Consider the following 19,269-nt stretch of genomic DNA (forward strand, 5'->3'; position numbering starts at 1 on the left):
GGACTGGATGCCAAGAAATTAGTTTTGTGAATGTTGAGTTTTAAGCCAGCTTTTTCACTCTCCTCTTTCACTTTCATCAAGAGTCTTTAAGTACCTCTTAACTTTCTACCATAAGGGTGGTGTCTTCTGGGTATCTGAGGTTATTGATATTTCTCCTAGCAATCTTGATTTCAGCTTGTGCTTCATCCAGCTTGGCATTTCATGTGATGTACTCTGTATGAAAGTTAAATAAGCAGGGTGACAGTGTACAGCCTTGACATATTCCTTTCCAAATTTGGAACCAGTCTGTCATTGCATGTCTGTTACTAACTGTTGTTTCTTGACCTGCATACAGATTTCTCAAGAGGCAGTTAAGGTAGCCTGGTATTCACATCTCTGAAAGAATTTTCCACAGTTCTTTGTGATCCACACAGTCAAAGGCTTTGGCATACTCAATAAAGCAGAAGTAGATTTTTTTTTTTTTTTTGGAATTCTCTTGCTTTTTCTATGACTGAATGGATGTTGGCAATTTGATATCTGGTTCCTCTGCCTTTTCTAAATCCAACCTGAACATCTGGAAGTTCACAGTTCACATACTGTTGAAGCCTAGCTTGCACAATTGTGAGCATTACTTTGCTAGTGTGAGATGAGTGCACTTTTGTGGTAGTTTGAACATTTTTTGGCATTGCCCTTTTTTGGGATTGTAATGAAATCTGACCTTTTCCAGTCCTGTGGCCACTGCTGAGTTTTCCAAATTTGCTGGCATATTGGGTGCAGCACTTTCACAGCATCACCTTTCAGGATTTGAAATAGCTCAACTTTTTCAGGTGACAGGTGAATTCTGTCACCTCCTCTAGCTTTGTTTGTAGTGAGCTTCGTATGGCCCATTTAACTTCACTTTCCAGGATGCCTGGCTGTAGGTGAATGATCACACCATTGTGGATATCTGGGTCATTAAGATCTTTTTTTATAGTTCTTCTGTTTATTCTTGCCACCTCTTCTTAATGTCTTTTGCTTCTGTTAGGTCCATACAATTTCTGTCCTTTATTGTGCCCATCTTTGCATGAAATATTCCCTTGGTATCACTAATTTTCTTGAAGAGATCTCTAGTCTTTCCCATTCTATTGTTTTCCTCTATTTCTTTGCATTGATCACTGGGGAATGCTTTCTTATCGCTCCTTGCTGTTCTCTGGAACTCTGCATTCAAATGGCTATACTTTTCCTTTTCTCCTTTGCCTTTCACTTCTCTTTTTTTCTCAGCTATTTGTAAGACCTCCTCAGACAACCGTTTTGCCTTTTTGCATTTCTCTTTCTTGGGCATGGTCTGGATCACTGTGTCCTGTACAATGTCAGGAACCTCCATCCATAGTTCTTCAGGCACTGTATCAGTTCTAATCCCTTGAATCTGTTTGTCACTTCCACTGTATAATCATAAGGTCTTTGATCTAGGTCATAGCTGAATTACCATATGTAAAATAGATTGCCAACTGGAATTTGCTGTATATTGCAGGAAACTCAGACAGGGGCTCTGTATCAATCTAGCATGGTGGGAAGGGAAGTGAGACAGGAGGAGTTTCGAGAGGGAGAAGATATATGTATACCTATGGCTGATTCATGTTGAGGTTTGATAGAAAAGAACAAAATTATGTAAAACAATTATCCTTCAATTAATAAATAAATAAATTTAAAAATGAAGAGATTGTTACAACTGATACGAGAGAAACGCATAGGATCATAAAATACTACTATATATAATTGTCCGACTCTGTGTGACCCCATAGACGGCAGCCCACTAGGCTCTCCTGTCCCTGGAATTCTCCAGTCAAGAACACTGGAGTGGGTTGCCATTTCCTTCTCCAATGCATGAAAGTGAAAAGTGAAAGTGAAGTCCCTCAGTTGTATCAGACTCTTAGCGACCCCATGGACCGCAGCCTACCAGGCTCCTCCGTCCATGGGATTTTCCAGGCAAGAGTACTGGAGTGGGGTGCCATTGCCTTCTCCAACTATATATAATTATACACTAACAAATTGACAACCTAAAAGAAATGAATAAATTCTTTGAAAAAAACAGAACAAATTATTATAAAATTTCTTTGGAATCATAAAGACCTTGAATAGTGTAATCACTCTTTTTTTTTAATTTAATTTAATTTAATTTTTAACTTTACAATATTGTATTGGTTTTGCCATATGTCAAAATGAATTGCAAAACAAAGCTGGAGGCATCATGCTTCCTGATTACAAACAATACTACAAACCTATAGTAATAAAAAGAATATGGTCTTCCATGGAAACAGATACATATATCAATGGAAAAGAATAAAGAACACAGAAATAAACTCACAGATAATAACATTAATAATAAAGGAGCCAAGAATATGCAATGGGGAAGAACAGTCCCTTAAATAAATTGTGTTGGGAAGATTGGACAGCCATACGCAAAAGATTGAAATTGGACCACTATCTTAAACCATACATAAAAATAAATACAAAATGGATTAAAGACTTGTATGTGATACCTGAAACCATAAAATCTTCTAGAAGGAAACATAGGTGCTAAGCTCCTTGTGTTTGAGCAAACTCCTGGAGATAGTGAAGGAAAGGGATGCCTGGCATGCTGCAGTCCATGGGGTCACAGACACAACTGAGTAACTGAACAACAACAGCAAAGCTCCTTGATATCACACTTCTTGTGGACTTTTGGGCTCTTAGCCAAAAAAACAATGGCAACCAAAGCAAAAACAAGCAAGTAGAGTGCATTAAATAAAATGCTTCTGGACAGCAAAGGATAAAAAAAAAAAAAAAAACCTACTGAATGGGAGAAAATATTTGCTTGGTAAGGAGTTAATATCCAAAACATATCAATACCTCAAATACCTCAATAGCAAAACAGCCAACAATCCAATCAAAAACATAGGTAGAGACTCCAAATAGATATTTTTCCTAAGAAGAAATTCAGATTGAAAACAGCCACATAAAAAGATGTTCAACATCACTATTAGAGAAATGCAAATCAAAACCACAGTAAGATATCACCTCACACCTGTTAGAATGACAGTTATCAAAACTACAAGTGCTAGAGAGGATGTGGAGAAAAGGGAAACTGTACACTGTTGGTAGAAATGTCAGTTGGTACAGCCATAATGGAAAACAGTATGGAGATTACTAATAAAATTAAAAATAAAGCTACCATATAATCCAGGTGTTCCACTTCTGTGTACTTAGCCTAAGAAAATGAACACACTAATTCAAAAAGATACATGTGTTTCTATGTTTAATACAGCATTATTTACAACAATTAATATATGGAAGCAAATTACTGCCTATCCATGGATGAATGGATAACGATGTGATGCACATATATTTCTGTGTGTTTGTGCTCAGTTGCTCAGTTCTGTTCAGTTATTTGTGACTTGATAGACTGTAGCCCTACAGGCTCCTCTCTCCATGGGATCTTTTAGGCAAGAATACTTGAGTGAGTTGTCATTTCCTCCACTAGGCAATCGTCCCGACCCAGGGATTGAATGCATATCTCCTGTGTCTCCTGCATTGCAGGCAGATTTTTTACCTGCTGAGTGCTTCCCTCCAATGGCTTAGCAGTTTAAAAATACACCTGAGAAGCAGGGGACACGAGTTCAATCCCTGAGTCAGTACAATACACTGGAGGAGAGTATGGCAACCGACTCCAATATTCTTGCCAGAAAATACCATGGTCAGAGGAGCCTGGTGGGCTGTGGTCCATGGGGTCACAAAGAGTTGGATGCAACTGAGGAGAGCTCTTTTTCTCTCTCTCTTCCTCGCACACACACACACACACAAATATACACACAGCAAATACTACTCAGTCAAATAAAAAGAAGTAAATGTCATTTTCTATAGCAGACCAAAGGGTATTATGCTAAATGAAATAAATCAGACAATTTCACTTATATATGGCATATAAAAACAAAGCAAACATACAGCACAGAACTTGTATATACAGAGGACAGATGGGCAGTTACCAGATTGGAAAGGATAAAAGAGTTGGGGAAATGAATGAAGGGGGTCAATTATATGATGATGGATGGTAACTAGACTTATTATGGTAATCGCTTTATAATGTGTTCAAAGATTGATTGCTTTATGGTTTATGTCTGAAACAAATAAAATATTATATACCATTTTACCTCAGTTAAAAAAAAAAAAAGCAAACCCAATAACCCATAACACAAACCTGAGATGATTTTGTCTAAGGCCATGCCTCTTAAAAATTTTTGAATGGTCCTGAGATTATGGCACAAAATGTCTTAGCATCTTTGCGAATTAAACATTATTCTCCATATAACATGAGGAAATTTCCCAGATATAAGCAAAGTTAGAAAAATTTTATCAAAATAAAAAATTATAAAATTGGAGGCATTTCTCTTTTGAAACTTTCAAAGACATTAAACAAGAATATTAGTAAAATGTAACAAATATGAGTGAATATTTTGCACCTATGATTTAGGGATTCTTTATGAAGTAGCAAAGAATAAGTGGATAGGTGATGGCTCTCTTAAGCGAGAGTAAAAAAGTAACTAAAATTTATACACAAATACATCACTAAGGAAAAGGATTGGCTCAACTTATTTCTGCAGACATCCCATAACATACAATTTTCACTTCTTTCCATCATCTAAGATGATGGTCACTTCTTCATGCTCATTTTCAACAGACAACATAGAAGGAAGAAATTAATTTCCTGTGGTTGTTTTGGTTTGTCTGACAACTGGGGCTGTACCCTATTGAATTTAGATTCTGAATCTCTAGGTATAAACAGTGATGAAATATATTCCTTCATTCCAGGAAATAAGCCATTTATTTATTTTATTAATATGTGTTGTTCTAATACATTATGAAGTATTTGAAGCTAAAACTGCCTTTACCCACTTAACACTTCGTAAGCTACATGCTGTTGCAACTCTAATAGCTAGTATATAAAGACTGAAAGAAAAGTGCAAGTGTAGTCGCTCAGTCATGTCCGACTCTTTGCGACCCCATGGACTGTAGCTCGCCAGGCTCCTTCATCCATGGGATTTTCCAGGCAAGAGTACTGGAGTGGGTTACCATTTGATTAGTTGTCGGTAATTACAGAAATTCTTAGACCCAGAACTTTATGATTTAAGTTGAGGCAATTTCACCAACACAGTGGTATATACTGTGCTTACCATGCTTAAACAAGTGATTTGGATACAATTAAATATTCCATAAATGCCTTCCAGACAGTAGAATGGATATGGCAGTGTAATAATTCTATTCAATTGTAATATCTGATTTCATTAAGCTCCTCAGACTTCACAAGGTCTAGACTATATCACACGAGATACACAAATTATACACAACCTCTGTTGATGTACTCACATTGATGTCTTCTAAATCTAAGTTGTTCAGAATAATATTGTTCCTCTTCCAAATGATGGGGGGTCTCAGTGCTCCCTGAATGGCGCAGCTCAGAACGGTACTCTGCCCCACCGTTGCTGCTGTGACGCTTAGTTTCTGATCTTCAGGCAGACTCAACTGGATAACCTCTGAAAAGATAAAGTGTCAGGTATGTTGAGGAGCATGTAGTTTTGTAAAGTTAATTAGTGTAAAGTTTCTGAATACAACTAATTAAAGCTTTTAAATTGTATAAAATGGAGAAAAGCTTGTGATGAAATGAGAAAAAGAGTAAATTGTTTCCAATAAAAGGTCAGAATGACATTTCAGTTTCATTGATTGACAGGCATCCTCATGAGGCACAGAACTATTAAACATGAAATGAATATCAGGAGTAGAGTTATAATAAGCCTGGCAGATTGCACCCAGAAGAGAGATAAATTATTTAACTGCCAAATCGACATGTAGTGTGTCACCGGCATTGAAATAAAAATGATGTTGTTTATTCACTGATAGATTTATATTGTGGGTGAGGTGAGATCATTGCTGGCTGGCTTCAGAGAACACTAGCATAGCTGAATGGATAAAATGCATCATTATGCTGGGAAACATAAATTGACTCTAAAGGAGTAAGATTTATTTGGGAAGTTGAAGGAGGGAAAACTGAAGTTCACCAACCAAACAACAATTTCCTAAAATTCTGTCAGCTGCCTCTATCACACAGTGTGAGTACAGTAAAGCCATTTCCTTATTCATCAAATTTACATATATTTTAAATAACCATAGAACATATTTCTAATTATAATGCTATAGCAGGATATATAATTTGAATCTGGATCTGCTTTCCTGTCCTGATTCCAGACAATTCTTACCAATGTTGGGAATGAATTGTGTCATTCCCAGCATCACCTATTATCAGGAGAAATGCCTGGGATAATCCCACCTGTCTTTATCCATATAACAATTGCCCTTTAGTTTTCAAATGACATTCACCGGCACACTATCATTTCTATGCTATGATGGAGTCATGGATTTTGATTTTGCTCAGTCTCTTTCAGGAAAGAAAGAGCAAAATCACTATTCTCACTGAAATTTCTGTGGAAGTGGAGAGACTATAATTGTCTTTTTTTTCCTTTGTTGCTGTTGATGATATTTTTTTATGATGGGGGAGTTGACTGTCAAAAGTGGTGGCTTTTAATTTGCAATCAATATTATCAGGTACAGTCAGTGCTGTCTCTTCCCTTCCTTTTCACCACTTGAACTTTTTCTTTCTCTCTGAATCCTGTCTACCTCTTAAGGAGGAAGGTAAATGGTAATCAAATGACTTTTATAGAAAGAGCCTGACTGCCAATGCAGGAGACACAAGAGATGTGGGTTTTATCTCTGGGTCAGGAAGATTCCCTGGAGGAGGAAATGGCAACCCATTCCAGTACCTTGCCTGGAGAATCCCATGGACAGAGAAGCCTTGAGGGCTACAGTCCATGGGGTCACAGAGAGTCAGACAGGACAGAAGTGACTTAGCACACAGAGCGTATTCAACAAACAGTTCTTTGAATGTTTGGTACTATTAAAAATTGTAACATCAAAAATAGCACATATCTTTGTCTCAGAAGGCCAGTATTTAACATATTGTCCCCTACATGCACTTGTTAAGTGCTGTTATATAAGATCTTGTCTTTAAACCTGAAAGTCATAGTTATTTAAGCCCTCATTATTTTGTGTTGTAAAAGAATGGGGTAGGCAATCTTTTGAAATTGAAAAACCCTATCAGAAGAGACTCAATCGAATTTATTCTTTTGTTCATTACATCACTGAATGAAATGAAAGCAATGAGGAACAAGTGTCTTGGCCAGTCATTTGTACTGACAATTTAATGTTCCTTAATGACATTTATCCATATTCACATTTTATTTCAATGTTCACTGAGTAATAAGACCACAGGGAATATGTTCAATTATCTTTTCTCTAATATTCACTCTGTTGTACTTCTCTATAGATATATAATTATATAAAATCTCTAAAAGAAAATATATTTCACTAATTAGACACATGACATTTTCGATATTTGCAGATAGGATATCTTTATGTCTTTTTATTTATATTCCAAACTTAAAGGGAAGACAGAAAACTATAAAAGTAATAACATAATGTAGGGTACCACATAAGAATTATTAATAATTTTCATTAGCATTCCTGAATTTCAGTTTCTTGTTTCTCATAAAATCATGTACAAGATAATGAGACATCTGATTCTGAAAACAGCATGTTAACATTGGCTATTCTGACATTTAATAATAGAGTTGGTACTGAGTCACCTTGAAATACCTTCACTAAAGTTTTGCATCTGGTATTAGGTCTTAGGCCAGTCAAATAGTTGTGCTTTTTGTAGTTATATATTACAATGCTAATTAGATAACATGAATATTTTAAAATAAATGCTGAATTTGGCATAACATTATGTAGGACATTCTTTTAAAATGTAATTTTTTGAGAGCTTGCCTAATTAGAATTAAGAATTACTATTCACCCAGGGAATATTAACATGCACAGCAAAAGCTTTTATGTTAATTTGGAGATTATGTTTTTAAATGATTTTTAAAATTATTTCAGTAATATGTGCTATTAACTAATATGTATATTAAAAAAACTTTAGACCTTTTTCCCTACAGGTTTCATGCTACACATTTCACCTTTTCCTTAATAATTATATAGAGCTACATGCACAAATATAATTATGTTTACAAGTTATTCTTCAAAATCAAGTAGTGCTTTCCTTAAGAAAATTCAGCTGTAAGATTTATTTTATTTACAAAATTTACATGTTCATCATTAATCATCTTTCTCTTAGTTATTACCAGACTAAGATTTAGTCTCAAAAAATCACAAATGTTAAATATTGTTATTCTTATATTCTAAGGTCTTTCAACATGCTTTCATGGTAAGTAAAAGGTTTATAAAATATGTCACATTCATATATTTCATAGAGAAATAATGCTTATACCTAGAAATACATTCACAACCTGAAACAATAGTTACAAAACTAATTATGTGAGTCAGTTTAAAGAGGTGAGATTGATTGTATCTGAGTGTTTGTGTGTATGTTACTGATCACAGTTGTTAGTTTAGAAATAAGAATTTCAAAGAAAAAATGTTGAAAATTTAATTCTATATCAGTTACAATTAATATACAACTTTGTAGATATACATCAATGATAACATTTTTTTTGCATTCTGTCCACAAATATCTTCTGCTAGTTATGTACAGGCGAGCAACTGCTCTGTGCTGTGCAGCATCTTTCATTTTAGTGCTCTATCTCTTTAGCTCCAATGATGCACATTGGAAGGTCTTGTTTAAAATCAGGCATCACATGACAACAAGTCATTTAGTGTCCTGACCAAAGGTAAAAGTACATAGGTTAGATATAATAGATATTACTGAGCTTTTTGAATCACGTCAGTACTTTTTCTTGACCTATGAGCTTGGCCCCTTATTGGAAGCTGTCTGAAGCATTCAAAGAAGAAACCAGAGTCTAGTTGTGGTGTTTCCTTTGATCGCATATTATGAAGACTATTGATGCCATTTCCAGATCAGCTTCTTTTGTTTTCTTACTTGGAAAGGCTAAGAGGCAATAAAATAGTTTTTCTGTGTATCTCTTTTTATACTTTCACAATTTGACTTAGAGGAGTATAGACTGTTTGTTTTTGAAGGAATGAAAAGTTGAATTCTCCTCTAGCAGAACCTGAAGTTGGACAGACAAGAGTAGTTGAATACAACTTTAACCACTTTATTCCAATAACAACTAGTCGATAGGAATAGCAATAAGAACTATGGTAAAAATATTATGTAAATTTCAAGTAGTACAGAAATGGAAGGAAATATTTTGAATATTTGTGAAACACCAGTTTATAAAAGAAGATCATTTTAGTAACTGAAAATTGATTCTGTGTATCATAATTTATCATAAACAGAATTCTGTTCTTCTTAACACCTACATCTTTTCAAGTTCCTAAGGATATACTTATGTTGAATATCTTAATTGATTTAAATATTAGTCTCATAATTTGTTGAGCTGATCATGCTTATAATTTCTACTGTAGGAATGATACCTAGAAGATATTTTATCAGTGATATTTTCAAATAACATGTATTTTCCCTTCTCTCTTCCACTAATAGGAATTATTAATTAAAAGCAGATAATAATGTAAAAAAAAAAAAACAATAAAAGACATTTAAGAAGTATAGAAGGAATGAATTAATTATTTTCGTAGTAAGAAAACCATAGTCAATGACAAGCTATTTAACTGGGAAATTATTGTGGCATTGTCTATTAAGAAATAAGTGATTTCCAAATAAATGTTAAGTCTGATCTAAGTTAGACATGTCAATATATGCATTAACTTATTATGAAAAAATGTTGAGTTTATGCTAAGTGATTATCTATAAGCTATTATATACTTATATCACAATCTGTATTATTAAAAACAAAACAAAATGAATTTAAGAAAAGAATTAGAAACTTCTTCAATAGCAATGTATTAGACAATTTGGACAAACTCTTCCACTAAAGAAATAAAACAGCAACAAATAAATAACCCTGAATTAAACACTTCTGCTGCTGCTAAGTCGCTTCAGTCGTGTCCAACTCTGTGCGACCCCATAGACAGCAGCCCATCAGGCTCCCCCGTCCCTGGGATTCTCCAGGCAAGAACACTGGAGTGGGTTGCCATTTCCTTCTCCAATGCATGAAAGTGGAAAGTGAAAGTGAAGTCGCTCAGCTGTGTCCGACTCTCAGCGACCCCATGGACTGCAGTCTAGCAGGCTCCTCTGTCCATGGGATTCTCCAGGCAAGAGTACTGGAGTGGGGTGCCATTGCCTTCTCCGTGAATTAAACACACATAATACATTTTAAAGAATATATGTGAGAGATAACTTTTTTTCTCATTCTTAACTAGGAAAGAAATAAGACATTGAGAAATTTCCCAGCCTATGTCCTGAATGGTGTCACATTGCTTTGGGAATTTTTCTACCATAAGAAGGTGACAGAGCAGCCTAAATGCCCTATGTGGCTTCTCATAGCGAGAGGCATGGAATAGATGGGATAGGTAACATCTGCTTCTGTGACAAGAGTTTAAGTGTCTCACTCTACAGTGAATGTGTGAATTGCAGACTACTTTTGTCTAGGTGTTTCATAAAACAGTCTTCCTCTCCATATTAAGATAACATCATTCTAGTTTATCTATTATTGTAAAAATTTTAAATAAAATATCCAGTAAACCATGAAGGATCATATGGCACACACACAAAAAAGACTACAGCATTATGAGAATAATTATGAAAATGAACAGCAAGATCAAACCAGTCAATCGTAAAGGAAATCAATCCTAAATATTCATTGGAAGGACTGATGCTGAAGCTGAAACTCCAGTACTTCAGCCACCTGAAGTGAAGATCTGACTCATTGGAAAGACCCTGATGTTGGGAAAGAGGAGAAGGGGATGACCGAGGATGAAATGGTTGGATGGCATCACTGACTCAATGGACATGAGTCAGAGCAAACTCTGGAAGATAGTGAAGAACAGGGAAGCCTGGCATGCTGCAGTTAGTGGGGTCACGAAGAGTCAGACATGACTTAGTAACTGAACAACAAGTTATGAGAATAAGGATAAATAAAATAACAACAGTAACAAACACATCAAGTTTGTAAAATTTAGGTTTATGAAAGCAAAATCAGCTTAGAAATTCTAAAAAATAACTTAAATATATAATCTACAAACATTATAAGTTGATTAAAGAGCCAAATATAAATTATATAAGTAGAAAATATTGCATTGGTGACAAAGGAATTGAATTCCAGAGAACTGAATTCCTTTTTTCTGAGAGAATTTTGTAAAGACCAAAATAAATGGAAATCTAAAGGTTCAAAGTCTTGTGAATATGGTGGATGAATCAGAACTTCCAGGGGAGCTGTAACAGTTTTTGCCTGGTCAACAAAAAAATATGCAGTCTTGCATTATCCTGATGGAAGATTATGTTTTCTGTTGACTATATTTTTCATCAAGTGCTGTTTTTAGTTGGTCTAACTGAGAAAAGTACTTGTTGGAACTAATCACTTGATTTTTCAGAAGGAGATTATAATAGAGGACTCCGTTTCAATCCCACCATATACACAGCATCGGTTTATTTGAGTGAAGCTGGCCTTTGGTGTGGTTGTTGGTGGTTAATTTTGCTTGCCCCATGATCACTTCCATTCCACTTTATGGTACAGTATCCACTTTTCATCACCCATTACAGTTTGTTTAAAAGACAGGATGTTTTCATTACTTTTAAGTAGAGAATGACCTGCAGAAATATGGACAAGAAGGCTGTTTTGCTGAACATATTTGGAAACTAAACATCAAAATGATAAACATAACCAAGCTGGTACATATTATTTTCAGCACGTGATGTGGATATTTTGAGTATGTTGGCTATTTCCCACATGGTATACTGTTTGTTCTCAATTAATGTCTTTATCTGATCACTATAAACTTCCTCTGACCTACCCAACCATGGAGCATCCTCCAGGGATAAATCTCCAGCATGAAACTTCTGAAGCCACTTTTGACATATCCGATCAGTAACAGCACCTTCTCATACACTGCATAATTTTCCTTTTAGCATTTCAATTGCATTTTTACCTTTCTTGAAATAATAAAGCATAATATGCCGACAATGTTGGATTTATTTCTTTCATCTTCAATATTAAAATGGCTACACAAAAATCTACCAGTTTTGATAAACTTTAAAGTACAGTTACAGACTTTATTTTTTGGGGCTCCAGAATCACTGCAGATGGTGACTGCAGCCATGAAATTAAAAGACGCTTGTTCCTTGGGAGAAAAATTATGACCAAACTAGACAGCATATTAAAAAGCAGAGACATTACATTGCAGCAAATGTCCATCTAGTCAAAGCTATGGTTTTTCTAGTAGTCATGTATGGATGTGAGAGTTGGATTATAAAGAAAGCTGAGCAACGAAGAAATGATGTTTTTGAACTGTGGTGTTGGAGAAGACTCTTAAGAGTCCCTTGGACTGCAAGGAGATCCAGCCAGTCAATTCTAAAGGAAATCAGTCCTGAATATTCATTTAAAGTACTGATACTGAAGCTGAACCTCCAATACTTTGTCCACCTGATGTGAAGAACTGACTCATTAGAAAAGACCCTGATAATGGGAAATATTGAAGGTGGGAGGAGAGGGGACGACAGAAGATGAGATGTTTGGATGGCATCACCGACTCAATGGATATGAGTTTGAGTAAATTCAGGAGTTAGCTATGGACAGGGAGGCTTGGTGTGCTACAGTCCATGGGGTCGCAAAGAGTCAGACACAACTGAGTGACTGAACTGAACTGAATGTACATTGATATGATAATTGTCACAATACAATCAAACAAAATTGCTTTGAATGAAGTTAAAAAGACAAAGTGCTACTAGAGCCAGCTTATGGAAAAACAAAATGAAGTTTTTGGCCAACCCCAGAAAAAAAAACCTGAAATTAAGACTTAAATTGATGTCATTAAGAACAGATTATACCCGTAATAAAAAAATATGTCATAAACTGAGAAAGAGCCTAAAAGAAATATTACAGAATTAAAAGCAGAAAATCAAAATTTGAGATATACACAAAACAGGTTTATGTGAAACCCAGAAGGAAGAAACAAAGGTAATTGGGTAGAAGCAGTATTTGAAGAAATAGTAGCTAAGAGATTTCTCTAAATATCGAGAATCTAATCTGTAGGTTTACGATCATCAAATGTCAAGCAAAGCAAATGTAACACTAGAATAATCCACACATAGACAGTAGTGCAATTGAAGAAAATAAATGACAAATCTAAAAATTAAGTAGATGAAAAAATACAGATTGACTTTGCAGTAAGGAGAGTTAGGTAACTGATATCATGAGTGCAAATAGGAACAAGAGGCTACTAGGATTATATTTTATAAGTGATGAAACAAAGTAAAATCAATCTTAGAATTTTATACACACACATACAAATTAAAATAAATATGCTTTCAAAAAATAGTAAGAAAATACATGTTTAATAACTTGTCTTAAGGTTAATTCTGAAGGCATTTCTTTAGGCAAAGGAAAATGATTTTAGATGGAAGGTTAAAGACACAAAGAGGAAAAGAGAGAAAAGAAGGTGCTTAAATATGTATACAATTTTAAAACTTTGATAACTCAAAAGTGCATGATAATATAATTATACACATTTATAATAACAATAAATATATTTATAATAATATATAATGGAAATAAAATATCTTCAAAATCTTATGGTAGAGAACTATTTTTAAACAAGGAACAAAAAGTTACCTTTACAGAAATGATTTATATGTTTGATACATTATTGTTTAGATCATTTGCTTTTCAAAAGATTCTATTCAGTTCAGTTCAGTTCAGTCACGTCTGACTCTTTGCGACCCCATGGACTGCAGCACTCCAGGCCTCCCTGTCCATCACCAACTCCTGGAGTTGACTCAAACTCATGTCCATTGAGTCGGTGATGCCATCTGACAATCTCATCCTCTGTCATCCCCTTCTCCTTCTGCCTTCAAACATTCCCAGAATCAGGGTCTTTTCTAATGAGTCAGTTCTTTGCATCAGGTGGCCAAGAATTGGCATTTCAGCTTCAGTCCTTCCAATGAATATTCAGGACTGATTTCCTTTAGGATAGACTAGTTGGATCTCTTTGCTGTCCAAGGGATGCTCAAGAGTATTCTCCAACACCATAGTTCAAAAGCATCAATTCTTTGGTGCTCAGCTTTCTTTATAGTCCAACATTCACATCCGTACATGACTACTGGAAAAACCTTAGCCTTGACTAGATGGACCTTTGTTGGCAAAGTAATGTCTCTGCTATTTAATATGCTTTCCAGTTTGGTCATAGGTTTTCTTCCATGGAGCTCCTCTGTCCATGGGATTTTCCAGGCAATAGTACTGGAGTGGATTGCCATTTCCTTCTCCAGGGGATCTTCCTGACACAGGGATCGAACCCGGGTCTCCAACATTGTAGACAGACACTTTACCATCTGAGCCACCAGGGAAGTCCTCCAAGGAGCAAGCGTCTTTTAATTTCCTGACTCCAGTCACTGTCTACAGTGAGTTTGGAGCCCAAGAAAATAAAGTCTGTCTGTCACTTTTTTCACTGTTTCCCCAACTATTTGCCATAAAATGATGAGACCAGATGCCATGATCTTAGTTTTCTGAATGTTGAGTTTTAAGCCAACTTTTTCACTCTCCTCTTTCACTTTCATCAAGAGGCTCTTTAGTTCTTCTTCTCTTTCTGACATAAGGAGGGTGTCATCTGCATATCTGAGGTTATTGATATTTCTCCTGGCAATCTTGATTCCAGCTTGTACTTCATCCAGCCCAGCATTTCTCCTGATGTACTCTGCATATAAGTTAAATAAGCAGGGTGACCATATATAGCCTTAACATACTCCTTTCCCTATTTGGAACCAGTCTGTTGTTCCATGTCCAATTCTAACTGTTGCTTCCTGACCCTCACAAAGGTTTCTAAAGACACTATTAATGGACCAAAAATGCAAGCCACAAAGCAGGAAAAGATACTTTCCATGTACAAAGCTAGCAAAGTTATTATACATAGGATTAATAGATTCTGAAAATTGATAAGAAAAAGCTCCAAAGAACTACCTACAAGAGACTCAAAGAAAAGCTTTATGAATGAGTTAATCCATGGCTAAGAAAAATCTTAAAAAGTGTTCAAAATATACAAATAATCAGTGAGATACAAATTTAAGCCAAATCTTTCAGATTGGTATGGATCACTAAGTCTAATGTCAAGAAGAATTTGAAGAAACATGAATTGTTACGTAACTTGAAGAATAATTTCACATAAAACTTTCTTTCTGCATTGGTAGATGAAGCTCAGCTAGAGAAACTTTCCCTGCCAGCTCATGTTTCCAAGGACTCAGCTATCTATATGCCTTGTGGAAGCCTATAGTATGACACAAAGACGGCAGAATATTCAAGTGTTATAAAGACAATGCAGAGGAAGCAATAGATATGTACTCAAGGTATCTTTAATATACTGAACAGAGGAAAAAAGTGGAGAGGTCTGAATGTGGAAAAATGAATCTGATAAGGAATAGGAAAAAGAAATCCCAAGTTTATCCTCAGGAAAAGAAGCCACTAGTGAAGAAACTTCTGAGACTTTAGTGAGAATAGAATTATTTCCTCCATAAGTTCTGAAAGAAAGAAGAAGGACTTATAATCACAAACATAAATAAAAGTATTTTGTAGTTAAAGCCAAAGGTCATTTTTTTTCTGTGTCATTGGTGGGATTTAAAAGCTATGGGAAAATATTTTTAAAAAGACTTTTCCATAAAAGATTTTTCTATAAAACAATGAAGCAAAAATGTTTGTGTTCAAAAGTAGAATTTCATTCTTATTCACTTTATAACTAGTCATAAGGAAAATATATTATTATAGACAGGACTGTATTTTGACAATATTCAGGCAGTTTTACATGTTCACAATAGGCAGTCTCATTTTCCTTTTTATTTATTCATGATTTTGATATTCCTTTTGTGGTCTTACAAATATAATACAATTACCATTCAACTTTTCTGTTCCATTTTATTTAATTTCTTTCTTTCAAATAAATTATATATAGTTGAATTTTAAACTGAAGAATAAGACCATTCATTCAATGATATTTATGACACTAATGGCTTGAAAAAATAATTCTTTATGAAGAATAGTCTTTGATTGAAACCTGATATAACAAAAATTGTATCCAACAGAGAATTTGGTTAGACACCCAAAGTAGTCAAGTTAATTTCAACTTTATGGTTTGGAAAAATTGGAGTGCATACAACTGGATAATTTTATCATGATAAGTATATAGTCTGGGATAACAGAGTACTGACATTTCAAGTTATATCTACCAAGTCTAGTGTTTCCCAACAAGACAGTCATTTCTTGTAAGACTAAAATAAAAGGAAATAATTGTCAACAAGGCTTCCCTGATAGCTTAGTTGGTAAAAAATCTTCCTGCAATGCAGGAGACCTGGGTTCAATTCCTAGGTCAGGAAGATGTGCTGAAGAAGGGATAGGCTACGCACTCCTGTATTCTTGGGTTTCCCTTGTGGCTCAGCTGGAAAGGCTACCCACTCCAGTATTCTGGCCCAGAGAACTCCATGGACTGCATAGCCCATGGAATTGCAAAGAGGTGGACACGACTGAGCGACTTTCACTTACTCATTACCTAACATTTGCCAAGACATTGTTCTAAGTAGTTGATTTATTTAATCTTCATATCTATGAGTAGATATTTAGTGATCCTAACATTTTTTTCTAATTGAAAGTGAAGTTGCTCAGTCTTGTCTGACTCTTTGCAACTCCATGGACTGTAGCCTACTAGGTTCCTCCATCCATGGGCTTTTCCGGGCAAGAACACTGAAGTGGTTGCCATTTCTTTCTCCAGGAGATCTTCCCAACCCAGGGATTGAACTCAGGTCTTCCACATTGTAGGCAGACGCTTTACCATCTGAGCCACCAGGCAAGTCAGGAAGAACTAAATAATTGAAGTTTCACCAGACACCTTGCGATCAGACAGGAACTTTCCCATATGCAATAAGGACACAAAAAGAGGAGTTTAGGTTCATGAACACAATTGGTAGAAGAAAGAAAACACCCTATCTTTGGATATTCTGTAAAGCCGTTGTCTTAAAAAGATACATGCTGACAAAGGAGCCTTCATAGCACGGGGAATGAAGGCATGAACTATATTACCAGCAAGATTCAGATCTGAGATGTGGCTTGTTGGTTTACCTGGTTTGATTTCAAATGCACACTATAGAGAAGATTCTTCACAAGTGATTTAAACTCTCTCTCTCTTTTTTTTTTTTTTTTTTTTATGAAAAGACGGTACCTAACTCTTAGAAATATTGTGAAGATAAGATATGATGTTTTAAAATACTTATGACTACACCTGCAGAAGGCAATGGCACCCCACTCCAGTACTCTTGCCTGGAAAATCCCATGGACGGAGGAGACTGGTAGGCTGCAGTCCATGGGGTCATGAAGAGTCAGACATGACTGAGCGACTTCATTTTCACTTTTCACTTTCATGCATTGGAGAAGGAAATGGCAGCCCACTCCATTGTTCTTGCCTGGAGAATCCCAGGGATGGGGGAGCCTGGTGGGCTGCTGTCTATGGGGTCACACAGAGTCGGACATGACTGAAGCGACTTAGCAGCAGCAGCAGCAGCATGACTATACCTGGCCTTTAGTAAATTCTCCATAAGCTGCAGTTGTTATTACTAGTGAATTGCTATTGAAGTGCTTGTATGTTAAGATAGGCACCATTTCACTCAGTTTATAAATATACATTATGATTACTTTGAGAAAGGTATTGCTTATATAAAATCACATGGGTTTAGTTTTCATAGATATTATTCAAGCATGAGAGAAAAAAAATATGTCTCATGACCCATCAGGCTTTACATTCACCTACAAACTAAGTGCCCTTGTGGTTGAACTTAAATATATGTATGTTAAAAAAAAGAGGCTGTGACTTTGGAAAGCAGTATGAAGATTCCTTAAAAAAACAAAAAAATGCAGTTGTCATATGACTGCAATCCCACCCTTGGGCATATATCTGGAGAACAAAATATGGTCAAAAGGATACATGTATCCCAATGTTTGTTGCAGCATTGTTTATGATAGCCAAGACAAGGAAACAGACTAAACCCCCACTGACATATGAATAGAAAAAGATGTTGTACATACATATAATGGACTACTCAGCCATTAAAAAGAATGAAATGATGCCATTTGCAGCACATGGATGGGCCTAGAGATAGTCATACTGAGTGAAATCAGACAGAGAAAGACAAATATCATATGATATCACTTACATGTGAAATCTAAAAAAGTCAATACAAATGAACTTATTTGCAAAACATAGACTCACAGGCTTAGAGAATGAATTTATTGTTACCAGGAGTTTGAGATTTACATGTTGTCTCGCTGATCCTGCTCACAGCGTCAATTGTCTTGCTGTTCACCCTGTCCACACTGTTCACTGAGCCCAGGGTAGGCAAGGTGCAAGCTAAGAGATTGTAAAGAGACTCTAGGAGCCATAGTAACTGTGGACATGTTTATTCTCTCCTGGCTGATGCAACAGCTGTAGCAGCAGCCATAGCATAACCTAACACAACACAATCTTTCCCCTAGCTGACAGAGAAGCCATAACAGTATTCTCTCTTGGTTGATGAAGCAGCCGTAGCAGTTGACATGCTACAATCTCTCCTCATGGCTGACCCAATGGACACAGCCATGATGAAGCAGTAACGCTGCCACTTGTTAGGTGGAGCTTATATTTCCCTGTAGCACAAAGTAGCTTGTGACCAAGCAAGTACTGCTTGGTATGCATGCACGGTGCTATAAGTGATCTCAGCTGTTACACAATCATTTACAAAAAGTGGGGCAAGAGAGCCTGATAATGCCATCTTGGCTAATATGCTCTTTCCCCACACATGTACACATTGTTATATTTAAAATGGATTGCCAACAAAGACCTACAATATGGCACATGGAACTATGCTCAATGTTATATAACGACCTAAATGGGAAAATTAGAGAAGACAATGGCACCCCACTCCAGTACTCTTGCCTGGAAAATCCCATGGATGGAGGAGACTGGTAGGCTGCAGTCATGGGGTCGTAAAGAGTCGGACACAACTGAGGGACTTCACTTTCACTTTTCACTTTCATGCATTGGAGAAGGAAATGGCAACCCACTCCAGCGTTCTTGCCTGGAGAATCCCAGGGACGGGGGAGCATGGTGGGCTGCTGTCTATGGGGTCGCACAGAGTCGGAC

General features: G+C 36.0%; 1 protein-coding gene across 3 annotated transcripts in view; it reads right to left on the bottom strand.

Annotated features, from left to right (window-relative positions):
• The window catches only part of FSTL5 (follistatin like 5), an 875,401-nt gene that overhangs the window by 302,851 nt on the left and 553,281 nt on the right, over positions 1-19,269 (bottom strand). For all 3 annotated transcript variants that reach the window (XM_070385610.1, XM_070385609.1, XM_070385608.1), the window contains exon 6: positions 5,359-5,525. In XM_070385610.1, coding sequence (XP_070241711.1) covers positions 5,359-5,525 — 167 coding nt within the window. The remainder of the gene's footprint in view (positions 1-5,358; positions 5,526-19,269) is intronic.

The sequence above is a fragment of the Bos mutus genome, chromosome 17 (assembly GCF_027580195.1).
Source record: "Bos mutus isolate GX-2022 chromosome 17, NWIPB_WYAK_1.1, whole genome shotgun sequence".
Classification (NCBI taxonomy): Eukaryota; Metazoa; Chordata; class Mammalia; order Artiodactyla; family Bovidae; genus Bos; species Bos mutus.